We start from the raw sequence: 25,672 nt of genomic DNA on the forward strand, positions 1-25,672 counted from the left end.
GTTCTTTAACACCCATCTGAACACTTGCTTTTTACAAAGCAGAGCCTTCTTCATAATGTCTAGGTAGAATTTAATCACTTTGTTTTGTAGTTATTCTATTTATTTTTATGGAAAACTTCTATAGATGGCAAATGATACTGGTTTTTTGTAGATGGTATTGAAATAAATTTTAGGTAAAAATAGTGGATCAGTTTAAAAATAAAAATATAATATATAGTTATATAATATATACTTAATAATTACATATTTTATAATAGAAATAAATAAATATGACCACTTAATATATAAATATAAAATTAAAGTAAATGATGGTATAGAAGACACATAGATTCTTTATAAAGGGCGAATAATACCTGAAGGAGAGAAACATGGATTTAGAAAGATCACTTGCATGATGACTTGAGCAGGGGCTGGAGGGGGTGAGATTGGAAGCAGACCAGACAATTAGGGACTGTCACAGTAGCCTGAGTGAGAGATGGCTTTAGCCTGGACTGAGGCAGCATCCAAAGGGTGCACAAGAAAAGACGGCTGCACCAGAAGGCCAGCAATGGGGAGGAAACACCAAAGCACATTCTAGTGGGACTGATGCAGGGAGATACCTGGCTGGGTAGGCGATTGGCCACAGGGAGGCCTGGTGGCAGAAGAAGAGGATCAAGTCCCAGGGACCTAAGCTTAGACTTTGGATGTTGAAGGTATTGGGCATGAAAACAAGAACGTGGTATTCAGTTATTGGTGCTTGGAGCCAACGTGAGCTGGTTCAGAGAGGAAACAGAGAAATCTGGGAGCAAGAGGTACCTTATTTGTGGTTCCCAAACCTGCCTGGGCACCACATTCACCAGGGAGGGTTATAAAAAATACAGAGTCCTAGGCCCCAGCCCAGGCCTGCTATATCAGAATCTCCAAAGCTAGGGCCCAGGGAACTGTATATTTTTAAGTTGCCCTGGTAACTCTTAGGAGCCCAGCCTAGCTGCAGCCACTGTCTGGAGACTCTTGAGGTTCCTGAGCCAGCAGCATTGGCTTCCACTGGGAGCTTGTTAAAAGTACAAGATGCCAGGCCCCACCTCAAACCTGCTGAGCCATTTGAACGAGATGCCCAGAAAAGTTATGTGCATATCAACGTTTAAGAAGTTATAAGAAATAATACAGAGAGATCCCATGTACTCTTTACCCATTCTTTCCCATAGGTAATGTCTTGAAAAGCTGTAGTGCAAAATCGCGATCAGTATATTGACATGGATATAGTCAAGATACGGAACGTTTCTATCACCACAAAGATCCTCATGTTGTCCTTTTATAGATTTCTTCCCCTCCTCCAACCCTGGCAACCACTGTCTGTTCTCCATTTCTAGAATTTTGTCATTTCAAGAATGTAGATAGAATCATACTGTGTGTAGCCTTTTAGAATTGGCTTTTTTACTCAGCATAATTCTTTGGAAATCCAACCAGGTTGTTGCCCGTATCAGTAGCTCATTTCTTTTGGTTGCCGAGCAGGATACCATGATTCACATGTACCACAGTTTAACCATTCATCGTTGAAGGCAATCTGGGTTGGTTTCCGTTTGGGGCTATTACAAATAAAGCTGCTGTGGACATTTGCTCATGGGTTTTTCTGTGAACAGATGTCTTTGTTTCTCCAGGCTAAATGCCCAGCAGTGTAATGATTCAACGGTATAGTAGTTGCATGTTTAGTCTTTTAAGAAACTGCCATAGTCTTTTCCAGAGTGGCTGAACTGTTTTACATCCTACTAGCAATATATGGGAAACCCTGGTGGCGTAGTGGTTAAGTGCTGCGGCTGCTAACCAAAGGGTTGGCAGTTCGAATCTGCCAGGCGCTCCTTGGAAACTCTGTGGGACAGTTCTACTCTGTCCTATAGGGTTGCTATGAGTCGGAATTGACTCAACGGCACTGGGTTTAGTCTGGTTTTTAGAAGCAATATGAGTGACCTAGTTTCTCCACAGTCTCAATAGCATTTGGTGTTGTGACTATTATTTTAGCCATTCTGGTAGGTGTGTCCTGATAGCTCATGGTGATTTTAATTTACATTCCCCTGGTGGCTTGTGATGTTAAATATCTTTTCATGTGCTTATTTGCCATCTGTCTATGCTCTGTAGTGAAATGTCTTTTTATGTCTGTTACCCATTTTCTAACTGGATGTTTGGTTTTTTACTGTTGGATTCTGAGGCTCTTTTGTATATTCTAGATACTGATCCTTTGTTGGATATGTGGTTTGGAAATATTTTCTCCCAGACTGTAGCTTGTCTTTTCATTCTCTTAACAGGGTCTTTCACAGAGCGTAAGTTTTTTTGCTGTTGATAAGGTCCATTTAATCAATTTTTCTTTATATGAATCATGCTTTTGGTGTCAAGTCTAATAACTCTGTACTAGCCCTGGATTCTGAAGATTTTCTCTTACATGTTTTTCTAAAAGTGTTATATTTTTGCATTTTACATTTATGTCCATGGTTCATTGGAGTTAATTTTTGTATAAGGTATGAGGTTTAGGTCAAGGTCAATCTTGTGCCTATAGATGTCCAATTGCTCCAGCACCATTATTGAAAAGGCTCCATTAAATTGCTTTCACCTTCATCAACCACCTGTTGGGCATATGTGTGTGGGTCTGTTTCTGGTTTCTCTGTTCTGTTCCACTCATCTGTGTGTCTTTTCTCCACCAGTACCTACTGCCTTGAGTACTGTAGCTACATAGGTTGTCTTGAGATTAGGTAAGCTGGTTCCTTCCATTTTATTATTCTTTTTCAGAATTGCTTTAACTATTCTAGTTCTCTTGACTTTCCATATACATTTTGAAATAGCCTTGTCTATAGCTACAAAAAATCTTGCTGATGTTTTGATAGGATCTGTGTTAAACCTATGTATCACTTTCAGGAGAACTGACATCTTTACTATTTTGAGTCTTCCATTCTCTGAACACTGTATATCTTTCCATTTATATATATCTCCTTTGATTTCTTTCCTCAGTGTTTTAATATCTTTAGCATGCAAGTCCTGTGGAAGTTCTTCACCTGAGAATGTCTTAATTTCTCCTTCATTCTTTACGGATATTTTTGCTGAGTACAGGATTCTGGGTTGACAGTTCTTTTCTTTCAGCATCTGAAAAATGTTGTACCACTTCTTTTCTGGCTTCCATGGTTTCTGATGAAAAATTGCGGTAATTCTTTTTCCCCCATAGGTAAGGTGTTGTTTTCCTCTGGCTTCTTTCACGATTTTTTCTTTGTCTTTAGTTTTTAAGATTTTAATTATGAATGTGTCTTGGTATGGATTTCTTTGGGTTTATCCCATTTGGGGTTCACTCAGCTTCTTGAATCTGTAGGTTTATGCCTCTTGCCAAATTTGGGAAGTTTTCAGCCATTATTTCTCCAAGTTCCTTTTCAGCCCCATCCTCTTTCTCCTCCTCTTCTGGGACTCTGGTGACATGAATGCTATATCTTTTCTCCAAAAGATCCCTGAGGCTCTGTTCTTTTCTTTTTTTTCCTTCAGTCTGTTTACCCTCTGTTGTTCAGATAGGTAATTTCTGTTGTTCTTTCACTTCCATTCTGCTCTTGAGTTTGTCCATTGAGTTTTTATTTTGGTTATTACATTTTCAGTTCAGAAATTTCCATCTGTTTCTTCTTAATGTCTTCTCTTACCAAGACTTTCTATTTTTTTGTTTGTTTGTTTGTTTCAAGGGTGTTCTCTTTGCTTGTTAAAACACATCCTTATGATGGCTACTTTAAAATCTTTGTCAGATGATTCTAACATCTCTGTCATTTTGGCATTGGCATCTATTAATTACCTTTTTTCATGCCATTTGAAATCTTCTGTGTTCTTGGTTACGATGGGTGATTTTTTATTCAAATGTGTGCATTTTGGCTATTATTTTATGAGACTCTGGACCTTATTTAAATCTTCTGTTTTAGCTGGCTTTTCCGACACCACTCTGGCAGGGAAGGTGGGGAGTGGGTGTACCACCTTGTTACTTTCAGGTAGGTATAAAAGTCCAGATTGACACCTGAAGGGGGAGGGATCCTCAATGCTGATGAGCATGGTGACAGTTCACTCCCCACATGGCCTTCACTGACACCACAGGGGTAGGCAGGTCTTGTTACCACGCTATGAGGATGAAAACTCCAGCTCCCTACTTGGGACTATAAGAACAACACCCCACCAAGGGCATTGGATTACCTCGTTTTCACCTGGAAAGGACGGAAGTCTTTGCTTCCCACTCAGCTTTTGCTGGCATGGGTGGAGGTGGGGCAACAGTGTTTTCTGTGATATTTGGCTGGAGTAGAGCAGTTATTATCTAAAAGTTTTCTGTCTTTGCCAGGCTGCCTGTTTCCTGGTCCTTTGGATAGAGGGAATAGGTTTTTGTTGGTACCTTTTTTTTGGCTACACCCAATGGCTTTTCCGATTTGCCAGCTTCTTTAGCTCCAAACCTTGGATAAAACCAAAACCAAACCAGTTATTGCTGAGTCAATTCTGACTCATGGAGACCAGGGAATTCATCACTGTATTTTAACTTGGGTCTTGAGGTTTCTAATTGGCCTGCCTTTTTCTCTCCACTTGAGAGAGTTTCTTGTGTTTGTGTGTGTATATATATATATATAACCAAAAAAAAAAAAAAAAAAAAAATCCATTGCTGTCGAGTTGATTCTGGCTCATAGCGACTCTATAGGGCAGAGTAGAACTGCCCCCATAGAGTTCCTGAGGAGCCCCTGGTGGATTCAAACTGCTGACCTTTTGCTTAGCAGCCATAGTTCTTAACTACTACGCCACTAGGGTTTCCAGGGTTTTTAGTAGTACTTAGTGGAAAGAATAGGGAAAAGTACATCTATTCCATTTTCCCACAAGCAGAAGTGTCAGTATGTTTTAAAAGCTCTCCAGGCAGCCAGGGTTAGAACTACAGGTATAGACATTATACTCCATTAGGGAAGGGACTGTGTCTATCCTTTGCCTGTCATGTCATCTGTACCTGACAAAGAATATCCCTCAATAAATATTTTTCAGGAGGATAGATGAAAGGGAGGGAGAATGAATGGATAGATGGATGATTGATTGACTGAATGAATATTAAAATGGAACCAGTGACCAGACTGATTCACACTTACCTATGCCCCTGTATGTACCCCTGTTTAGGGGCAAGCCTGGCCCCAGAGCCAGAGGGAAGGCTCTACCCACTGGTGGTGCTGAGGAGCCTCTGGTGTGGAGATGGCTGGCAGCTGCAGAGTCAGGCACCAGTTCACTTGACTGAAGGGGACAGAGAAGTTAAAGAAACTTCTAATTACCTGGGAGCTCTCTCTTGTAAACATCGCATCGACCTCTCATTTCTCTTCTGCCAGCTCTTTTATTTACTTCATATCATAAATCAATTTTTTTTTTTTCTCGAGATGAGAACAGCCTGAATAACTTCCGTCTCTGAAAGTGCCTTTTTCAAGGCTTAATCTCCAGGGATTTATAACAAAAAGAAAGCATTATTCGTCATGTTCTGAAATGCTACGTGTACGTGCTGGGCCTGGTGTGTCACTATGCCCTCGTCTAATGTTAGCACAAGTGTCCATATTTTCAACTCCATGAAATCTTTATTTAAAAGTGTCTATTCACTTCCCTCTCTTCTTCTCTTGTTATGTGCTGTCAAGTTGATTCTGACTCATAGCAACCCCATGTGACAGAGCAGAACTCCCCCATAGGATTTTTTGTCTAGGCTGTAATCTTTATGGAAGCAAATCGCCAGGTCTTTACTCCCGAGGAGTCATGGGTGAATTTGAACTGCCAATCTCTTGGTTAGCCCCTGAGTGCTTAACCATTGTGCCACCACGGACTTCCTCTCTCTTCCTTTACCATAGTGAAAAAAAGAGTGAGTGAGGGAAATTATCTTCAGAACATTCTAGAAGGCGGGCCTCTCTTGGGCCTTTAGATGAAACTTGCCCTTTTAGCCACTTTTGGATGTCTTAGTGCAAGATACCCAAGCCCTTTAAATTCCAGAAGCCCCAGTTTCCACATGTTTAACGTGGGGCTGGGAATCCCTGGGTGGCACAAACGGCTAAGTGCTGGACTACTGACCAAAAGGTTGGTGGTTTGAATCTACCTTGGAAGAAAGGCATGGCAACCTACTTCCAAAAAATCAGCCGTTGAAAACCCTACGGAGCACAGTTCTACTCTGACATACATGTGGTCATCATAAGTCCGAGTATACTCAGTGGAAACAGATTTGGCTTTTGTTTGTTTGTTTGTTTAAGTAGGAGTGAAAATGATTCGTTTGTGAGGTCACCAGCACTGTGAGGATGAAATGAGGCAACCAAAAAATCTCCCAGCAAAATGCTGCTGTTAAGATAGTACTTTCCTTTTTTTCAGTGTTTTTGGAGACCAGAGGGAAAGAGATAACTGAGCTGAGCTTTTTATACTTCTTTTGTTTGCTATTTATTGGTACTTATCCTTCAGCTTCCCTTTCCTGTGCCTGTCACACCTGGGGGGATGGGGAAGCAAACAAACCATCTAACAAGTCCAACCTCCTAAACTCTTAAACCAAGATATGCAATTAAAGAAGATCATAGAGGTGCAGGAGGAAAGGGTTGATGTAGCTAAGCCATTTTTCTATTTCCACTTTCACTTCTGGAGAAGTTATCCATGACAAAAAACCATGAAAGATATTTCATCTAATTCTTAGTACTGGCTAAAGCTGTCCTTCTGCAACTAGTTTGCTTCCGTTTAAATGGCATTGAGAAACTTGTAACTGAATATTTTAGCTGATCCTGTTTTCCTCTTTGCTCTGGCTTCTGGGAAACTCAAGTCGAATTTGTTTCTCAACTCTAATGGTTGTTCAGGACTCATCTTTAGCTTCATCCTTATTTGACTTTAACTCAATATTCCTCTTTTTCCTTTTTTAATCCTGGTGCCTGGTAGGTATTTGGGGGAGCAACACTTGAAGTTAAGAAATAAATTTTAAAAACAGAGACTTGGCTGTATGGCTGTTCCACTGGCTGCTGTAGAGTGAAGAAGTTAAGAGTCAGTCTGGAATTGAATCCCAAATCTACCATGTACTAGCTGTGTGATCCTGGGCAAGATAGTTAACTCTCTGATCCTCAGTTTCTTCTTATGTAAAATAGGGTTTATAATATCTACATACAAAGTTATTGTAGAAGTACAATGATTTTGTTGAACAAGCACAGCACATGGGATAGAATAAAAAAGAAACTTTAAATTTATTTGGTAAGGCTAATTCTTCTCCTGTACCTGAATGAAAACTCTAGAAGCCTTGTGACTTCTCTGGTCCTTCCTTTGTCATAAAGAAGCCTGCAGTTACTTTCAGTTGCAAAACCTGGTCTCAATTTGGTAATTAAAATGTCTAGTCTAATGTAATAATAAAAATAAAATTTTAATTTGGCGTTCTCCCTTGCCCATGCTTGTACCTGCTAAGAGTGGAAGAGAAGGGGCGATTGTACTTGACTTCTTTTGTCAGTTATTCTTTTTTGTCTTTGATTTCAAGGAACAGATTAGCTTATGCATAGAAAGGAATGCACAGAAGGCATATTGGGCCACTCCCAGATGTCACCTTTCAGCCAAATAATAGATTGTACTATGAAATAAACAGTAACACAGGTGTGGAATGTGCTCCTTTAAACAATCAAATATACGAGACCAAACAGGTCAATATTTACCCAAAAGCAAGGATGAGAAGGCGAGGAGGGGCAGGGAAACTGGATGGATGGAAATGGGTCATGGTAAGAGCGCTGACACATCTAGGGGATTGTAGGAACAGTCTGTGTATGGACTGTTGAATGGGAATCTAATTTGCTATGTAAACTTTTACCTAAAACACAATAAAATATTTTAAAAAGGAAGAAAGAAAGCGTATTGGAGGGGTAGAATATCTCACCAAACCCAAGGGCAGCCAGGCTCCATAGACACCAGACAATCTCTTTCCTGGGCCACTAGATTATTTTTTTTAAGCATCTTGATTGAGGTATAATTTATGTACCTTGAAAACCACCCGTTGTAAGTGTATAATTCAGTGATTTGGAGTAAATTTACAGTTCTAGAATCATTTCCAGAATTCACTTTTCAAACATTTTCATCACCCCTAAAAGATCCTTTCTCGTTCTACTTTCTGTGTCTATGGATTTGTCTTTTCTGGACATTACATTTAAATGGAATCATACAATATGCTGCCTTTTGTGTCTGGCTTCTTCCACTTAGCATCATGTTTTTGAAGTTCATCCATGGTGCATTATTGATAAATAGTATTCTGTTGTGTTGATGAACCACATTTTGTTGATCTGTTCCCCAGTTCGTGAATATCTGGGTTGTTTTCACTTTTGGGCTATTATGAATAATGCCGTGGGCATTTGCGTACAAGTTTTTGTGTGGACACATGTTTTCTGTTCTCTCGGGTATGTACTTAGGTGTGGAATTTCTAGGTCATTTGTAATTATGTTTAACCATCACAGAAACTGCTGAAGTGTTTTCCACAGAGGCTCCACCATTTTACAATTCCACCAGCAACGCCTGCGAGTTCTCATTTCTCCACGTCCTTGCCAACACTCATTATTATCTGTATTTTTTAATTACAGTCATTCTGTGTTGTTGTTAGTTGCCTTTGGGTTGATCCCCACTCATGTTGACCTCATGTGTGCAGAGTAGAACTGCTCCATAGGGTTTTCAAGCAGGGCTTCCAACTGGGTTCATTTGGGTTTGAACCCTTGCTGAGAATTTATAGTTCTAACAGGTTTCCAGGTGATGCTAATGCTGCTGGTTAGGGGCCAGTTCTGAGAACCACGAGTAGAGCAGTTGTTCTCAAAATTTATTATACATAAGAATCACCGGGGGATCTTGTTAAACTATAGATTCTCATTCAATATACTTGGGGTGAAAATTCAAGTTCTCAGTAGGGGTTCCACCAGAATGAACCAGTTTGAAGACCTGTTTTCAAGGCTGTGACCTTTCAGAAGCAGATCGCCAGGCCTATCTTCCAAGGCGCCTCTGAGTGGGTTTGAACCTCCAACCTTTGAGCTAGGCGTTGAGAGCTTAATCATTTTCAGGTGGAACCTCCTTGCGATTTTAATTTGCATTTCCCTGGTGCTGCAGTGGTTAAGCACTCGGTAGCTAAGGTAGGCAGTCCGAACCCACCAGCCACTCTGGGAGAAAGATGTGGCTTCCATAAAGATTACAGCCTCGGAAACCCTATGGGGCAGTTCTACTCTGTCCTGTAGGGTCGCTGTGAGCTGGAATCGACTTGACAGCACACAACGATTAATGATTAATGATGCTGAGCATCTTCTCATGTGCTTATTGGGCATTCCTCTATCTTCTTTAAGGAGTCCTGGTGGCACAGTGGTTAAGCTTGCCTGCTAACTGAAAGGTCAGTCATTCGAACCCACCAGCTGCTCTGCAGGAGAAACATGTCTGCGTCTGTAAAGATTACAACCTTGATGAATAGAGACCAAAGTTTATTAGTGATTACCAGGGGTGGGAGAGAGGGGAAAAAGGAGGGTTAACAGTGATGGAAAAACCACATTGATTTAGGGCAAGGTTGCACAGCCAATTATTGTAATTGCTGTCAATAACTTGTACACCTGTGTCTTAGGCTGAATTCTCATGGCCCAGCCAAGCTGACACACAACCTTAATGATCACAACTTGTAAAAGTTGAATTGGCAAAAGTTGTATAATAGACATATTTACAACAATGACAAAAAAAAAAAAAAGTAGCTGCTGAGTCTGCTTATGTACAACCAAATTCCAATGGGATTTGGTTCCTTGGAGTTTAGAGTCTTGGTTTTATGGGATATCCCAGTTAATTGGCTGAATAACATGTTTAGTGCTTCTGTTCTACCTCCTACTTCATTGCATAGTGTCTGGGATCTTAAAAGTTTGCAAGCTGCCATCTAAGGCACAAGCATTGGTCTTGATTTCCCTGGAGCAACAGAGGAAGGAGAGTTAGGAATAGGAAGAGGACATGGAATGTGTGGCTAATTGCCTCCATGAACAACTGCCTCCTTTGCCATGAGACCAGGAGAACTGGGCGGTGCCCGGCTACCATTACTAAACATTTTGATCAAAGATTCTGTAGAATTCTGATTCAAATGGGCAAAATGCAGAACAGAATTTAAAATTCTCATGGACTAGAAACTTTCTGGAGCCATGGAGGCTGGATGAGATCCTGAAACTGTTGTATTGAGAAAATCTTTAAACTTTAAACCAAAAATATCTCCTGAAGTTATCTTAAAACCAAACAATAGTTTAGCTTAACTGGTAAAAAAAAGATCTGCCTTAAACATTATGCTCTCTTAAGAACTATCTATATGGGATCAAATTGACAACAGCAACTTGAAAAATTAGGAACCTTAGGCGGCAGTGAGTGTATGATAATGGGAGAGGAACAACTCAGCAAAGGAGAGTAAGAATGGCCGCACAACTCGAAGAATGTAATCAGTGTCACTAAGTAGTACATGTAGAAACTGTTGAAGTGCTGTATGTTTTGCTGTGCATGTTCTCAACAACAACAAAAAACAGGCAGATCTGGACCTGTAACCATTGGTGGCATCTGAGTGGCAGCTGTCCTCTTCGAGACTATGCTCCAGGCTGCCCCTGTTCCCACCGCTTTTCTTGCTCCCCACACAAGCCTCCTCTGTTCTTAATAACTTCTCCTTGACTTTGTAGATATCTGAATGTGTATCTTTGTCCCTGGAAAAGCCACTGGGGCCATTGGCTGTCCATGAGGCCACCTACCCTTTGGGTCTCACCCAGAGCCTATTAACCCAGCATTCCCTCTGGATTCGAAGTCAGCCAGGGTCCTGCAGTACTGAGCTCATGATGGGGTTTTGCCCTCTGTAGCCTGCTCTGTATACCACAGCCGATGGCACTGGTAAGCCTGAGTGGCATCATTATGGAAATCAGGCCAGACTTAATGAGACTATGTGGTACTTGGGTCACCCTCATGCATGGCTCCTCTTTCTCAGAATTAGAGTAAAGAAATCAATGCTCAGACTTAATTGGCCAGAATAACCTCCAATGCAAATGAGGAAAGGAGAGAGCCTTTTGGAATAGAAAGTGGTGGGTGAGGCAGTTTGGAAGGTATTTAAAAAAGGAATTTCAAACTCTCATTTTTTTATTACAGAAAACAAAAGATGTGCTAAGAATGTGGAAGACATTTTTTTTTTCCCCTCAGTGGAATGAATCTATTTTATTCTGTTGTAAAAATGAAATTTTTGTTATTTTCCTGATTGTAAAACTAAGACATCCTTATTGTTGAAATCTTGGAAAATATTGAAGACAGTAAACATCATCTGCTACCCAGAGAAAACGACTGTTAACAGTGATTCACCCACCCTCTGAGCTTGTTAATGAATAGAGTGGGTGTCATTCTGTACAAACAATGTCTTTTGCAAATTTAATTTCATCGTAAGCATTTTTCCCATATCGTTACTGGCACTCCATAAATGTGATTAGCAAAGACTGCCTGCCTTTCTCGTCTGTAGCTGCTTCCTATTTAGTTACCAAATGTGGGATGTTAGGTTATTTCCTTCATTTCCTATCAGAAATAATATTGCAGTGGACATCTTTGTGCGTTTATCTTTATTCATGTTTCAGATTGCCGTGAAAGAAATTTCTAACATTAAAGTTTCTTGGGGAAAGTAGAAAAATTAGCCATAATGTATGGGCTGATATTCATCAATAGGCTAAGTTTGATCTCAAATTTCTGTTGGCTTAAACATCCTTATGAAGATTATGCCCTCACTTCTTCTGCCCCGAGGCGCACCTTTCCACGTCCTCTGCTGTTCTCAGTGTGTTAGTGTCTCATATTTTCAGAGCTGATCCTGTAAACCTTTGCTCAGCATCTGTCATGGACCAGCCTGGCACCAGGCACAGGAGAAATGGCAGCAAGTGAAACAGGCATGGTCCCTGCCATGAAAGAGAGGGTCCCCTTGTCGGATGAGGGTGTTGCCTGCATAAACAAAAACAGTGGCCACACCTCATACCCTAGAGCGGCTCCCAGTTTAATTGGGGAGAACCAGCTAAAAATAATAATGCCACAAGACAGGTGATATAAAGGGGGACGTGGTGCAGTGTTACATGTCCCTGGGTGGCATGAACAGTACGTGTTTGACTATTAACCTAAAGATTGGCAGTTTGAACCTACCCAGCAGCACCACAGAAAAAAGTCTTGGTAACCTGCTTCCAAAAAGATTACAGCCAAGAAAGCCCTATGGAGCAGTTCTACCCTGTAACACGTGGGGTTGCCATGAGTCGGATTCAACGCAACGGTAACAGGTTATGGTGGGGAGTGTTACAAGTACACAGAGAGAAGAGCAACATAGAGCTTCAAGGCCAATGGGAGCTCCAGGCAGGGGAACAGCACACGCCAAGGCATAAAGGTGCAAGAGAACTTTTTTATACCCTGGCCCCAACATGCATATCCAGACTCATCTTTCTGTGTACAATTCCCTCTCAATTCCTCAAACTCAGTTCTGTACCTTTATTCTTACTTTGGTTGTTAGTTGAGTTGGCCCCCAAGTCATGGTGGCCCCTTGCACAATGGGACGAAATTCTGCACTGTCCCCATGATCAGTTGCAGATTGAGGTGTTGTGATCTATAGGGTTTTCATTGCCTGATTTTTGAAAGTAGATTACCAGGCCTTTCTTCCTAGTCTGTCTTAGTCTGGAAGCACTGCTTAAACCTGTTGAACGTTATAGCCACGTGTGAGCCTCCACCGGCAGATGGGTGGCAGCTGTGCATGAGGTGTATTGCCAGGAATTGAATCCAGGTCTCCCGCATGGAAGGCAATTATTCTACCAGAAAGAATTCTCTGGCTCAAAAATTCGATAGCACTGAGACTGAGAAGCCCTGAGTTAGAAAGACCTAGGTTCAAATCTTGGCTTCACCATTTCCTACGTGTGTGACCTTGAGTAAGTTGCCTTTCTTCTCAGACCCTGAGATGGTCATTTCCTCATCTCCACAATAGGCATAATCAGACCTCCTTAATGGGTATGTGGCGTGGGCTTAATAACCAAAGTATGAAAAGCACCCAGCCTGGTGCTTGACTCGTCTTGGTTGCATCGGATCCAGTGAGTGTTCTGGAGACATGGAGGAACATCAACTGCCTCTGTTTATATGCTGGCACATGGACCTGATTTGATTAGGCTGTTTGTAATCACTGGAGTAAAAGACCCCACTCCAGGCTAATGGTTTTGGGATGATGCCATTGCCTTAATTAAAAAATGATGGTTTGCTTTTATACACAGCCTCTTAGAGAAAGAGGCTGCACTTCTGCTTCTCACCCAGTTGTTGTCATCTCAGGGTTTGCTGAGCTTTCTCATCCCACCTTCTCAACCCGGAGCCCTGGTGGCACAGTGGTTAAGTATCCAGCTGCTAACCAAAAGGTCGGCAGTTCAGATCTACCCGATGCTCCTTAGAAACCCTATGGGGCAGTTCTACTCTGTCCTATAGTGTCGCTATGAGTTGGAATCAACTCGATGGCAATGGGTTTGGTTTTGGTTTTATCTCAACCCATCCTCCCAACAGCCCCCTGAGGTGGGTATTGATATTTTCACTGTTTTACAGATGAGGACATTGGAGATACAGTTTGCTTATTCAAAGTCCACACAGCCCATGAATTGGCGGAGCCAGGGTGAGAACTCCAGCTCCTGTCTCTAAAGCTCTCTGCTTCCATGAGTTGCTTCTGTCAGCTACCCATCTTTCTTCTCAGAAGGGCCTGTTTCAGAGTGCCTTCTTTCGCTCCCATTCCCTCTCCTCGGAGCACACCCTCTTGCCAGCACCATCTCTGTAGGCTCAGATCCAGGTGGGGTCTGGGCAGCCTGAGGGGGACGTGCTCATGTGGGGCATGAGATGAAATAAGCATCAGCCAGAGCTCGGTGTCCCCATATATCTCCCACATGCCGCCAGAGTGCCTGAAGTTCCTTTGGATTTTATACAGGGAACCCAAACCAAACCAAACCTGTTGCCGTCAAGTCGACTGCAACTCTTAGCGGCCCTGTAGGATAGAATGGAACTGTCCCATAGTGTTTTCAAGGAGCGGCTGGTGGATTTGAACTGCTGACCTTTTGGTTAGCAGCCTGACACTTAACCACTGCACCACCAGGACTCCTATACAGGGAAAAGCATTCATAAATCTGTTTTTCAAAATGCAGATACCTGAGGGAGGGAGAAGTGTCTTACTTTCTATCACTGACTAGAGCCCATTCAGAGTTCCTGAATGGTGCAAACAGTTAATGCGAACAGAAAGGCCAGAGGTTCGAGTCCACCCACAGGCACCTCGGAAGAAAGGTCTGGTGATCTACTGCCAAAAAATCAGCCATTGAAAACCCTACTCAGCACACATGGGGTCACCCTGAGTCAGAACTGACTGGATGGCAACTGGTTAGAGCCTGTTTAGGGATTAGGTGAGAGGAAGTGAGACCAGCGCCAACTTCATGGGCCTCACGCTTGGGAGACCCTGCACTTGGTTTTAATGATCCGCTGTCACCGTCTTGAAATTTTTAACTTTAAAATTTTTATATTTTTTACTGTATCCCACAAATTGTCTCACTGGTCCTGAGTGGAACATGAGGTAGATGATGATTTTCTACCGGCCATAGACGGAAAATCCGTTTTTGCATGGCCTCTCCCCTGCCCTCACCTCCCTGGGTGGCCTTCTTTCCCCAGAGTCAGCATGGCCTCTCCCCTGCCCTCACCTCCCTGAGTGGCCTTCTTTCCCCAGAGTCAGCGCGGCCTCTCCCCTGCCCTCACCTCCCTGGGTGGCCTTCTTTCCCCAGAGTCAGCGCCTGGGTCACACGGTTCCCTGAGGCTCTGTCCTCCTTCCTTGAAACTCTGGAGGCATCTGAGATGGAGGCCAGCGTCAAGGGCTGTGTGTAGCTCGGGGGCTGCAGTTACCCTTCCAGGAATTTTTCTTCTGAATCCTGTGGCTTCTGTGGACAAAAGAAGATTTTCTTGCTCCTGAAACAACGCTGAGCTGAGCAAGAACCTTTCAATAGTAAATATTTGTTGAATGAATAATTTCAGAGCTGAGGTGCTTCATAGTGCCCCATATCTCACTTGTTTATGCAAATCATTTAACAAATATCGATTGATCTTTTGCCTCTATCTTTAAGCAAAAGAACACTCTCAAGCTACATAGGAGAAAACTTGATAAATTGAGCATACTGTAATAGGTGATGAGAATAAACGTATGCTATCTTAGTTTCCCCAACATTTTATTATGAAAAGTGTCAGTAAAACAGAAAAGTTGGAAGACTTGTGCAGTGAGCACCCATATACCTACCACACAGATTATAAATTAGCATTTTTCCCTTTTACTTTAGTATGTATCTACTACTCATTTATCCATTCTTCTAACCAGCCATCAACCATTTTATTCTTTGACACATTTTATTGTAAGTTACAAACATCGGTAGACTTCATGACTAAACTTTGAATATGCTACACTAATTTTTAGTTCAAGGATCTTAATTCAATCGTAACAACTTTTCTTTTTAATAGAAAAGGGACAATATATAGATTTTTATGTAAAAATCATTTTATGTCAAATATTATTATATGATAAATAGTATATACACAATGAAAAAAAAAAGATTGATTCTTCTCTGTGAGGCAGGAGGCAATAAGGAAAAAAGAGAAATGAGACACCTCTGTAGTAAGGGGTTAGAGCTACCTTGTGAATGCCCAGCTCTGACGTTTAAGGGAACTGCCTCCTACCTCCTCCCAACCAAAAAGAAAACCCTTGAGCTGATACTTACCTAGTATTAGGGTTCACTAGAGAAACAGAACCAGTGGGGTGTGTATGTATATGTGTGTATATATACATATATATGTATATGTATATATGTGTGTGTATATATATACACACAAATATGTATGTATATGTATACATAGAGAGAGATTGATTTATGTTATGGGATTGGCTCATGCAGTTGTGGGGGCTGGCAAGTTCAAAACCTGTAGGTCAGGTGGTAGGCTAGAGACTTAGAAAGTTCGCATCTCAAGATCAGACTACTGAAGGTGTCAGTGGAGGCACAATCAGAGAAGTTGGAGGCATACTCTGACTATGGCATATCGGAGCTGGAGGAAAACATCCAAAAATACCTAAATCAAGGCTCTAAAAGAAGCCCTGGAGAAGGTTTCAGAGTTCATCTACTCCTCCCTACACATTTGACATGTGAGAAAATGGAAGCCAAGAGGCCACTCAAAAATTAGTGGCAGGGCTGGGGCAAAACCGGTGCTACCCAAATGGTACTTTTCCAACTTAGTAACCTCAAGGGTTCCTTCTGCAAGGATCAAATGCCTTGGCGTAATGATTTTTTTCTTTAAAGAAATTATGTGAATTTTACCTTCCACTCTAGAATTTATCTGGCTTTGTCTTAATGCAAAAACAGTTTTTGCTAAATTATCAAGAGAAATTTACTTTCTCCGTTAGTGCTTTTCAACTTTCTTTGAACTCATAGAGCCTTTTGATGAATATAAAAATCTAACAACCTCAGCCAGTTTTAATACCTACTTCCCTGTATTAATTTCCTGTGGCTACTTTTTTTTTACTATAACAAATTACCACAAGCTGGATGGCTTTCAACAAAAATTTATTCTCTTAGGGACAGTTCTGGAGGCCAGAATTCTGAAATTTAGATGTTGGCAAGGCTGCACTCCCTGCACGGGCTCTAGGGGAGATTCTGTTTCATGCCTCTGTTAGCTTCTGGTGGTTGTTGGCTTCCTTGGCTTGTGGCCACATCACTTCCATCTCTGCCTTTGTCTTCACATTGCCTTCTCCTATACATGCATGGGCATCTGTATCTTTTCCTCCTCTGTCTACCTCAAATCTCTCTCTGCCTTTCTCTTATAAGGACACATGTTATTGGAATTAGGGTCCACCTGGATGATCTCATCTCAAGATCTGTAAGTTAATTACATCTGCAGAAACCCTTTTTCCAAACCAGATCACATACACAGGTTCTGAGGATTAAGGCTTGGACTTATTTTTTGGGGGGCCACCATTCAACTCATTACACCCCCCAATGGAGAATCACCAGTCAGCAGAGGGTAAAACCTGTTTTCTGTATAGCCTTACTAGCTAAGAAGGTTTTGTTATGTATTACTTTATATAGTTTGTATTATGAAAAAATATTTTTTTGTTTTTCAAATATAAAAATAAAATAACAAACATGTATTTCAAATAATATAGCCCTCTTGCTATCTGAGAACCAATGTTCTAGGGAGATACGCTAGATTTATTTCATGCTTTGTATACCTCTGGTACCTCCCCCTGTAACCTTCTTCATGTCACTTAGGGATGCTTTTAGCTGGAAGTAAAAACTCCCTAACAATGACTTAAGCAAAAAAGACATTTAATTATTTCCCATAACAAGTCTGGAAGGAGGAGACTTCAGGGTTAGTTCAGCAGCTCAGTGATAGCAGAGTTGTGAGTTGGTGTCTCAGTGATTTTCTTGACATTTCCCTCATGGCCCCAACATGACTGCCATAGCCCAAAGCTATGGGGCTTTTCACTTCCCAGCAGGTAGAAGGGGGCAAGTGGGAAATTATTCTTTTCCTTGTTTTGATCATTTATTAGAGAGGAAGGGCTTTCCTGGAACCCCACCTCCATCGTCAGACTCCCCAGTCTATCTCACTGGCCAGAGTTGTGTCTCAGGCGCATTCTCAGACCAGGCCCTGGCAAGGAGGAATTAGATTTTCAGCTCAGACTGATCCTGATGCATCCCACCTTCCCAGAACATGTGCAGAATTAGACTTGTACAAATTATTTGCCTTGTTTTTTACCTAGTTCCCTCCCCAGAATTGAAGCCCCATGAGAACAGAGATTCTTGTCTGTTTTGTTCATTTCTGTATCCCCAACACCTAGAACAGTGCCAAGAATACAGTTGTCATTGCATGAATGAATGAATGAACAAGAAAAAGAGGGACATGGCTGTTGGATAGGTAACTGGCAGTGCCTCGCCCTTGACAGCATACAGCCCCAGTTTGATAAACACAATGCTACTGCTGGTCATCAAACCCCTGACCTGAATTCTTGTGTCTTTCCTCCCAGGAAGTGAGCCATAGCTGGAAGCTGTTCTTGTGCCAATGACCCTTCCAAATTCCTCCCGTGTCATAGAAGACAAGATGTGTGAGGGGAACAAGACCACCACAGACAGCCCTCAACTGATGCCCCTGGTAGTGGTCTTGAGCAGCATCTCCTTGGTCACGGTGGGGTTCAACCTGCTGGTCCTATATGCCATCCGGAATGAGCGGAAGCTGCATACTGTGGGGAACCTCTACATTGTCAGCCTCTCAGTGGCAGACCTGATCGTGGGAGCTGTCGTCATGCCCATGAACATCATCTACCTCCACAGGTCCAAGTGGTCCCTGGGCCGGCCTCTCTGCCTCTTTTGGCTGTCCATGGACTACGTGGCCAGCACAGCATCTATTTTCAGTGTCTTCATCTTGTGCATCGACCGCTACCGCTCTGTCCAGCAGCCCCTCAGGTACCTGCGGTATCGTACCAAGACTCGAGCATCAGCTACCATCATGGGTGCCTGGTTTCTCTCCTTCCTGTGGATTATCCCCATTCTAGGCTGGCATCGTTTTATATCAGGGGGCTCGAAGTACCAGCAGGACAAGTGTGAGACAGACTTCTACGATGTCACCTGGTTCAAGATCATGACCGCCATCATCAACTTCTACCTGCCTACCTTGCTCATGCTCTGGTTCTATGCCAAGATCTACAAGGCCGTGCAGCAACATTGTCAGCACCGGGAGCTCACTGATGGATCCCTCCCTTCCTTCTCAGAATTTAGGCAGAGGCCAGAGAATCCCAAGGTCGGTGCCAAGAAACCAGGGAGAGAGTCCCCCAGCGAGGTTCTGAAAAGGAAGTGTAAAGATGCCAGTGGTGGACCTGCCTTGAAGCCACCATCCCAAGACCCAGGGGAGATGAAATCCCCAGTTGTCTTCAGCCAAGAGGAGGATGGAGAAGTGGCCAAACTCCACGGCTTCCCACTTAACGTGGTGCCGATTCAGACCATGGTGGAGGAGGGTGGCAGGGAGTATGTAGCCATCAACCAGACCCAGCTTGAGATAGACAAGCAGGGCCTGAACACACATGGGGCTGGCAAGACATCAGAGGACCAGACCCTAGGTAAAAGCCAGCCCTTTTCCAAAGCAGACTTAAATACCCACACTGAGCCAGCGTCAGGGAAAGGCAAATTGAAAAGTGGGCCTGGCACAAGCCTGGATTATATCAAGTTCACGTGGAAGAGACTTCGATCACATTCAAGACAGTTTGTGTCTGGGTTGCACGTGAACCGTGAAAGGAAGGCAGCCAAACAATTGGGTTTTATCATGGCAGCCTTCATCATTTGCTGGACTCCCTACTTCATCTTCTTCATGGTAATTGCCTTCTGCGAGAGCTGCTTCAGTGAACGAGCACACATGTTTACCATCTGGCTGGGCTATATCAACTCCACGCTGAACCCCCTCATCTATCCCTTGTGCAATGAGAACTTCAAAAAGACATTCAAGAAAATTCTGCACATTCACTGCTAAACAGGGTTCTGATGGGCTGCAACAAAGGGATGCCGATGGTGTCCTAGAAGGCAATGGAGGATAAAGGCCTGTGTGTTGCCAGGCCTCTGGGCTTCCTGGAGTCAAACAACAGTCTTAGGCGCTAGGTCCTTTGGGAAGTTCTTATGCACCATTGGAAGAACTGCAGATGGTGGTGGTCAGCAGAGACATTGTACTCTAAGTAGAAAGCAGCGTCTCTCCAAGAGAATCAGACCTGGATGGAACTCTCCTTTTCCTCAGGAGATTTGGGAGCCTCAGACTGTACTTTCAAGTTTTCAGACTTGAATTAATTAGCAACCCAAGGGACATGTGGGTAGAGCTTCACTGGAGCGTTAGCCAGAACTCTAGATCTTTCCTGGAATGGAGCTGATGACTGTGCAGAGAGTTATATACACGCAGACAGATGGTGTTCCTTCGAAGGGGTCACCTTGAGAGGCAGGACAGCTGTCCCTCTGTGGCTGCCACTTGTCAGGACACCTCTCTTCTGAGCCTCTTTTACAACTTTCTCCAGAGCCAGTATCTCAATTGCCCTGGAAATTCTGCCTTATTATTTCTCACTCACGCATGTCTTAGAGTAGGAAATTATGCAGCTTGAACAGCTATCATTTTCAACCCCAAATTCCTTTTGGCTCTTAAAAATATAATGATAAAAGCTGCCCTCAAAAGAAAGAGAAAAAGGAAAATGGTTACACAATCAAAACAAAAAAGGGAATAGGGGCAAGAAAGCTTTATTTCTTGAAGGCTGTACCAGGTTTGGAGTCCCTGGGGGGTGCAAATGGTTAATGCGTTTGGCTGCTAAACGTTGACAGTTTGATTCCACCCAGAGATGTTGGAAGAAAGCCTTGGCAATCTACTTCTGAAAAATCGTCATTGAAAACCCTGTGGAGCATAGTTCTACTCTGACATGGAGTTGTCGTGAGTTAGAGTTGACTCAGTGGCAACTGGTTTAACTGGTACCATGTTTATCTTCTTTAAACCCCACAGCACCCCACAACGGAGGGTGTTGTTATAGGCTCCACAGCACCCCACAACAGGAGGGTGTTGTTATAGGCTCCACCAAATCGAGGTGCAGCAGGTTTCAGTAAGTTGCCTAAGGTCACATAGCTAGTTATACAGGGGAGCTAGGATAAAAACCCTGTCTGGTACCCCATTTTCTCCAAAAGGCAGAGATTGGTTCTCCTAAGTACAAATACACGCACACGCACACATTCCCAAGAGTAGTGGCAATTCTTGAAAAAATAAGTTGGGAGGAAAACCAGCTGACATAGAATAAGCTTGTGGCCGCAGAAGGTGACTACTATTTACTGGTGAGTTCTGTTGTGTTTGTTAAAAAAGTGGCCATGTTCTTTCACAGTCAGCCTTCTTAAGCAAAAACTAATAAGGCATGAGAACATACAGTTTTATTTGGTGTTTGTGTTGCAATCTGGTGGTGATCTATATTTTAAAACTTGAGCCTAGACTGTAATATGTGTAGCAAATGGGAGTGCCTGTACAAGCTAGTATTTTGAATCTTGTGTTACTGTTTGCATGATCTGTTAAAATGAGACCTTTTTACCTACCTAAATATGATGTTTGAAACTACAATGTTAAGTGATTTCTTTCTTTTTAACTTTGGAGTCTCTTGGACTGAGAAGATACATTCAAATGTAGTATCAACTGTTACAAGATTTGATATAGCGTTTCTCTCCCATTTCTGTTTGCATTTGTAAATAGCTTTAGAAAAGGACTTTTTTTTTTTTTTAATAAAAAGCTTCATTTTCACTCTGTTCCGCATCACGAAAAGTTCTTCTTGCTCAAAACTGGGAGAGTTTAGGAGATGTTTTTCCTTGTTTTTGAAGCTGCAGCTGGTCTATTTCCAGGTCAGAAACAATTGCTCAGAAGACCTGTGAGAGAATTTTGTCTCAGGATCCCTCAGGACCCCGAACACTTAAAAAGACCACTCCACACAGACATTACTTATACTGATGATAATTGACAGAAGTAGTAGTGAGAAGTGGTTATGAGCTCTGACTTTGGGGTTTGACAAGAACTCAAAGAAATAGTTAAAAAGTGTAAATGGTCAGAGTCTAGCGTTATTTTATTATAGTGTCTGTGGTGTATGCCACAGTGTCGGGTACACAGCAGACACTCATATATATGTTTTTTAAACCATGCTGAGGATACACTAAGATCCAGGTTTTGTGCCTTACCCATGTTATCTAGTTTAACCTTCACAACAACCTCATGAAGGGGATTTCCTTGCTTTTACAAATAGGCAAACTGAGGTACAGAGGGTTAAGGAACCACTCTAAGACCTGATTCTGGAATCTGCTTCCTTTCCACTGTATCAACCTACCCTTCCTACTCCTGACTGTGTGACTGAATTAATTTTGAATTTATGAAAAACAATGGACTATGATGCAGAGATAACTCAGCCCAGCACATGTAGGAAAGAATCGATGGCTGGCAGCTTGCATGAAATCCAGCTGAAGCCAGGCTTTCTGCCCTAAATATTAAAACAAACCCTTTATAGGGGAAGGCTGTCGTAGAAACCACAATTGTGGCTAAGACTCAGGACCTCCTTCAGGTTTCTTTTTTATTGGCTTAAGGCTGATTAGCTTAAAGTTAGTTCCCAGAATGACCAATTTGCCAAATTTATTAAGTTTGCTGATTTACCAAAAATTGGCTTCTTTTGAATCATTTACAAGGTTTACAACACTTCACATGAGGTGAGATTTTTAAAAAACATTTTAGAAACATGTTGAGAAATTATAGTACCTGGTTTTCACTTTTTTTTTTTAAATGGCAGCATATTAAGGAATGTCCTCTTTATCTATGCTCTCTGCTTACTGCTACTACAGGGAGACCCAGAAGCAGAAAGGGGGAAACTGAGGTGGAGAGAATGAGAGAGAGCAAGAAGAATGAGGGGTAGAAATAAGAGGAACTAGAGGGTCGCTATGATTTGGAATCGACTCGGCGGCAATGGGTTTGGGTTTTTCTTTTTTGGTTTAGGGAGTGGAGAGGAGGAGACAGACGGTCAGGAGGGGTCTAAGGAGAAGAGATGGGTGACACCAAGGAACAGAAGAAGGAGAGAGGGGGAACCAAATGCCCAGAAAGAGGAGGATACTGAAGGAGGGGCAGATTAAGGGGCAGATGGGGAGATTAAGACACAGAGAAGGAGGCAGTGGGGGTTCAGTGGTAGAATTCTCACCTTTCATGTGGGAGACGTGGGTTGGGTTCCTGGCTAATGCACTTTAGGCATAGCCACACCTGTCTATCAGTGGAGGCTTGCATATTGCTGTGATGCTGAACAGGCTTCAGTAGAGTTTCCAGACTAAGACAGACTAGAAATAAAGGCCTGGCAATCTACTTCCAAAAGTAAGCCAATGAAAACCCTGTGGATCACAATGGTGGGATCTTCAGTAGATGATGGGAATGGCACAGGACCAATTAGTGTTTCATTTCATTGTGCATGGGGTCGCCATGAGTTGAAGGCCGACTCAATGGCAGCTAACAACAATAACAAGACATAGAGAGATGAAGACATAAAGACACTGAGAGGGGATGGAAAAGGGGAAGTCTGAGGGACGGGAAAGGAGACGGGAAAGGAGAAGAAGCAAGTGGGGGATAGAAAAAGGAGACTGAGTGGCATAATATTAATACACTCAAAAATAAAAGCTATGTTCAAGAACATATTCTTCATTAATATACTCAAAGGAAAACTAAACAACCCTTAGCTTTTGATAAATAGAAAACATTTTGCTTTCTCTGAAGACAAAATGAAACCCAGTCAACTACGGTATCACATAAATCTTTAAAAGCTCACGAAGCTATTTCATTGATAGAAATTGCTGTAAACCTTATAAATTGGTCATTTTAGCTTAGTGTTCATTCAGAAAATCTGTCAGTCAGCAAATTGGCCATTGGTGAATTGGTCATTGGGCTTCTTGGCTTTCAGAAACTTGGCTGGGCTCCCTTTTGAAGACGGGAGGGACTTCCAGGAGGTAGATTTAATGGGCTTAACAAAGTGGAATAAGTTGCTGGGGCTCTTCTGGCTGCTAGGCACTGTAAGTGCTATGAAGGAACGATGCTGTTAAGATCTAATTTGCCAGTGGCCTTTCAAAACCTAGGCTGGCTTGGTCAGGTCTCCTACTGTAGGGAGTCTCTGCTCCCCTTAATTGAGCTGCAAGACAAGTGGTGAAAGTGCATTAGCCTGAATCGCTGTGGTCTTAGATAAGTGTCAAGGAACCTCGTTCCCTGCTGTGTCTGAGAACATTCTCTGCCTTTCAGTGGCTCCAGTTTCTGCAGCTCTCTTGATACTTGATGTTCCATGGTCTTGGTGCCCCAATGGTCTGTCTAACAAAAGCCACCCCCGACCCCATCTTGGTCAGCAGGGGCAGGCCTGCTGCTCTGAGCCCCACCCTAACTCCCTGCTAACAAGGTGGCCACATTAGTGGCCTGAGTCACCATTAGCCCTGGATCCCACATTTATTTTTGATGCTCAGACTTTGTCTGTTAATTTAACAAACACATTTTGAGTGCTTTTTGGGCCAGACCTTGTGCCAGGTGTTGGTAGACAATGGAGAACAAGACAGACATGGTTCCAACCCTATGAAGCTGCTTCAGAGTTCCAAATGACAGAAACAAGCTTTGTGAATGGTTCCCGGGGTATTTCTGGACTCCAGTGGAGTTTTGAGTAACCTAGCTTTGGGAAGGGCTTGAGCCAAGTCAGCCAAAGGAACCTCAGCACTTAAGGACATGCCCTCTAGAATACTGCCATGGACCTATGTGAATTGTGCCTAATTTTAGTCTCTACGAGCATTAGTTCAAAAGTCCAAAACTCAGGGTAGAGAATCATCATAGGTATCCACCTCTGCCCCAATCAACTGTGGAGGGAGGTGGCCCAGGGCAGCGTATGTGGTACTTAGACAGAAACCAACAGTTCCCAAAGAAGAGGGAATCATTGCGCGCTGGGCAGAAACTCCTGAAGTTGTTTATTACAGTCCAGTTGCTGTTGAGTTGATTCTAATTCATGGCGGCCCATGTGTGTCAGAGTAGAACTGTGCTCCATAGAGTTTTCAGTGGCTGATTTTTAGAAAGTAGGCCTTTTTTCTGAGGTGGACTCAAACCTGCAACATTTCGGTGAGTAGCTAAGTGTGTTAATGGTTTGCACTACCCAGGGACTCCAAGATCAGACACCAAAAAATACAAACCGAATTTGTTGCCATTGATTCCAACTCACAGTGACACTACAGGACAGAGTAGAACTGCCCCACAGGATTTCCAAGGCTGCAATCTTATGGAAGCAGACTGTCACATCTTTCTCCTGCAGAGCAGCTGGTGGGTACAAACCACCGACCTGTCGGTTAGCAGCTGAGCTCTTAACCACTGAGCCAAAAAAACAAACAAAAGAAACAAACCTGTTGCCATTGAGTCCATTCCGACTCAATGACCCTACAGGAGAGAGTAGAACTGCCCCATAGGGTTTCCAATGAGCAGCTGGTGGATTCCAACTGCTGACCTTTGGGTTAACAGCCATAGCTCTTAACCACTGTACCACCAGACCCTCCAAATTCCCATTCTTTGCCTCATAAAAGATTAGCTGAACGACTTCCCTCCGCTGATGAATTGGAAAAAAATGCTTGTTAACCAGACTTTGGTTAAGCTTCTCCCCTTCCCCTAGGCTCCTGAATTTTGACCCATCCTCAGCCTGAGCCAGCATACAACCCCTCCTGAGAATAGGCTGGCCTCCAGGTAAACCATTTTTTGATCCAATCAAGCCACTCCTTGTTTCTAGCCTTGTTTACTCCTCCCTCCTATAGGGTCACTATGAGTCGGAATCAACTCGACGGCACTGGTTTCTTTTTTTTTTTTTTTATAAAAGAAAATAGGGTCCAGCTCATAGCGACCCTATAGGACAGAGTAGAGAATAACCCCATACGGTTTCCAAGGAACGCCTGGTGATTTGAACTGCCGACCTTTTGGTTAGCTGCCATAGCACTTAACCACTATACCACCAGGGTCACTATGAGTCGGAATCGACTCAACGGCAATGGGTTTTATAAAAGAAAAATTCCTTTTGCCTAACACATAAGACTGGTTGTAGATCCTTTGGTCAGAGAATTCTCCCTATTGTAATAGT

The 25,672-nt window shown here is 42.7% G+C and overlaps 1 protein-coding gene across 7 annotated transcripts in view; it reads left to right on the plus strand.

The window, feature by feature from the left end:
* HRH1 (histamine receptor H1) overlaps nt 1-24,693 on the plus strand; it is a 110,126-nt gene extending 85,433 nt beyond the window's left edge. For 5 of the 7 annotated variants that reach the window (XM_049861847.1, XM_049861849.1, XM_049861848.1 and 2 more), the window contains exon 2: nt 18,041-24,693. In XM_049861847.1, coding sequence (XP_049717804.1) covers nt 18,076-19,533 — 1,458 coding nt within the window. In that variant the 5' untranslated portion in view covers nt 18,041-18,075 and the 3' untranslated portion in view covers nt 19,534-24,693. Of the gene's footprint in view, nt 1-12,657; nt 13,619-14,535; nt 14,981-18,040 lie in introns of those variants that run through there. The other 2 variants (XM_049861850.1, XM_049861853.1) reach the window with 2 other exon arrangements.
* The last annotated feature ends 979 nt before the right edge of the window (nt 24,694-25,672 follow it).

Source organism: Elephas maximus, chromosome 20, assembly GCF_024166365.1.
Source record: "Elephas maximus indicus isolate mEleMax1 chromosome 20, mEleMax1 primary haplotype, whole genome shotgun sequence".
Classification (NCBI taxonomy): Eukaryota; Metazoa; Chordata; class Mammalia; order Proboscidea; family Elephantidae; genus Elephas; species Elephas maximus.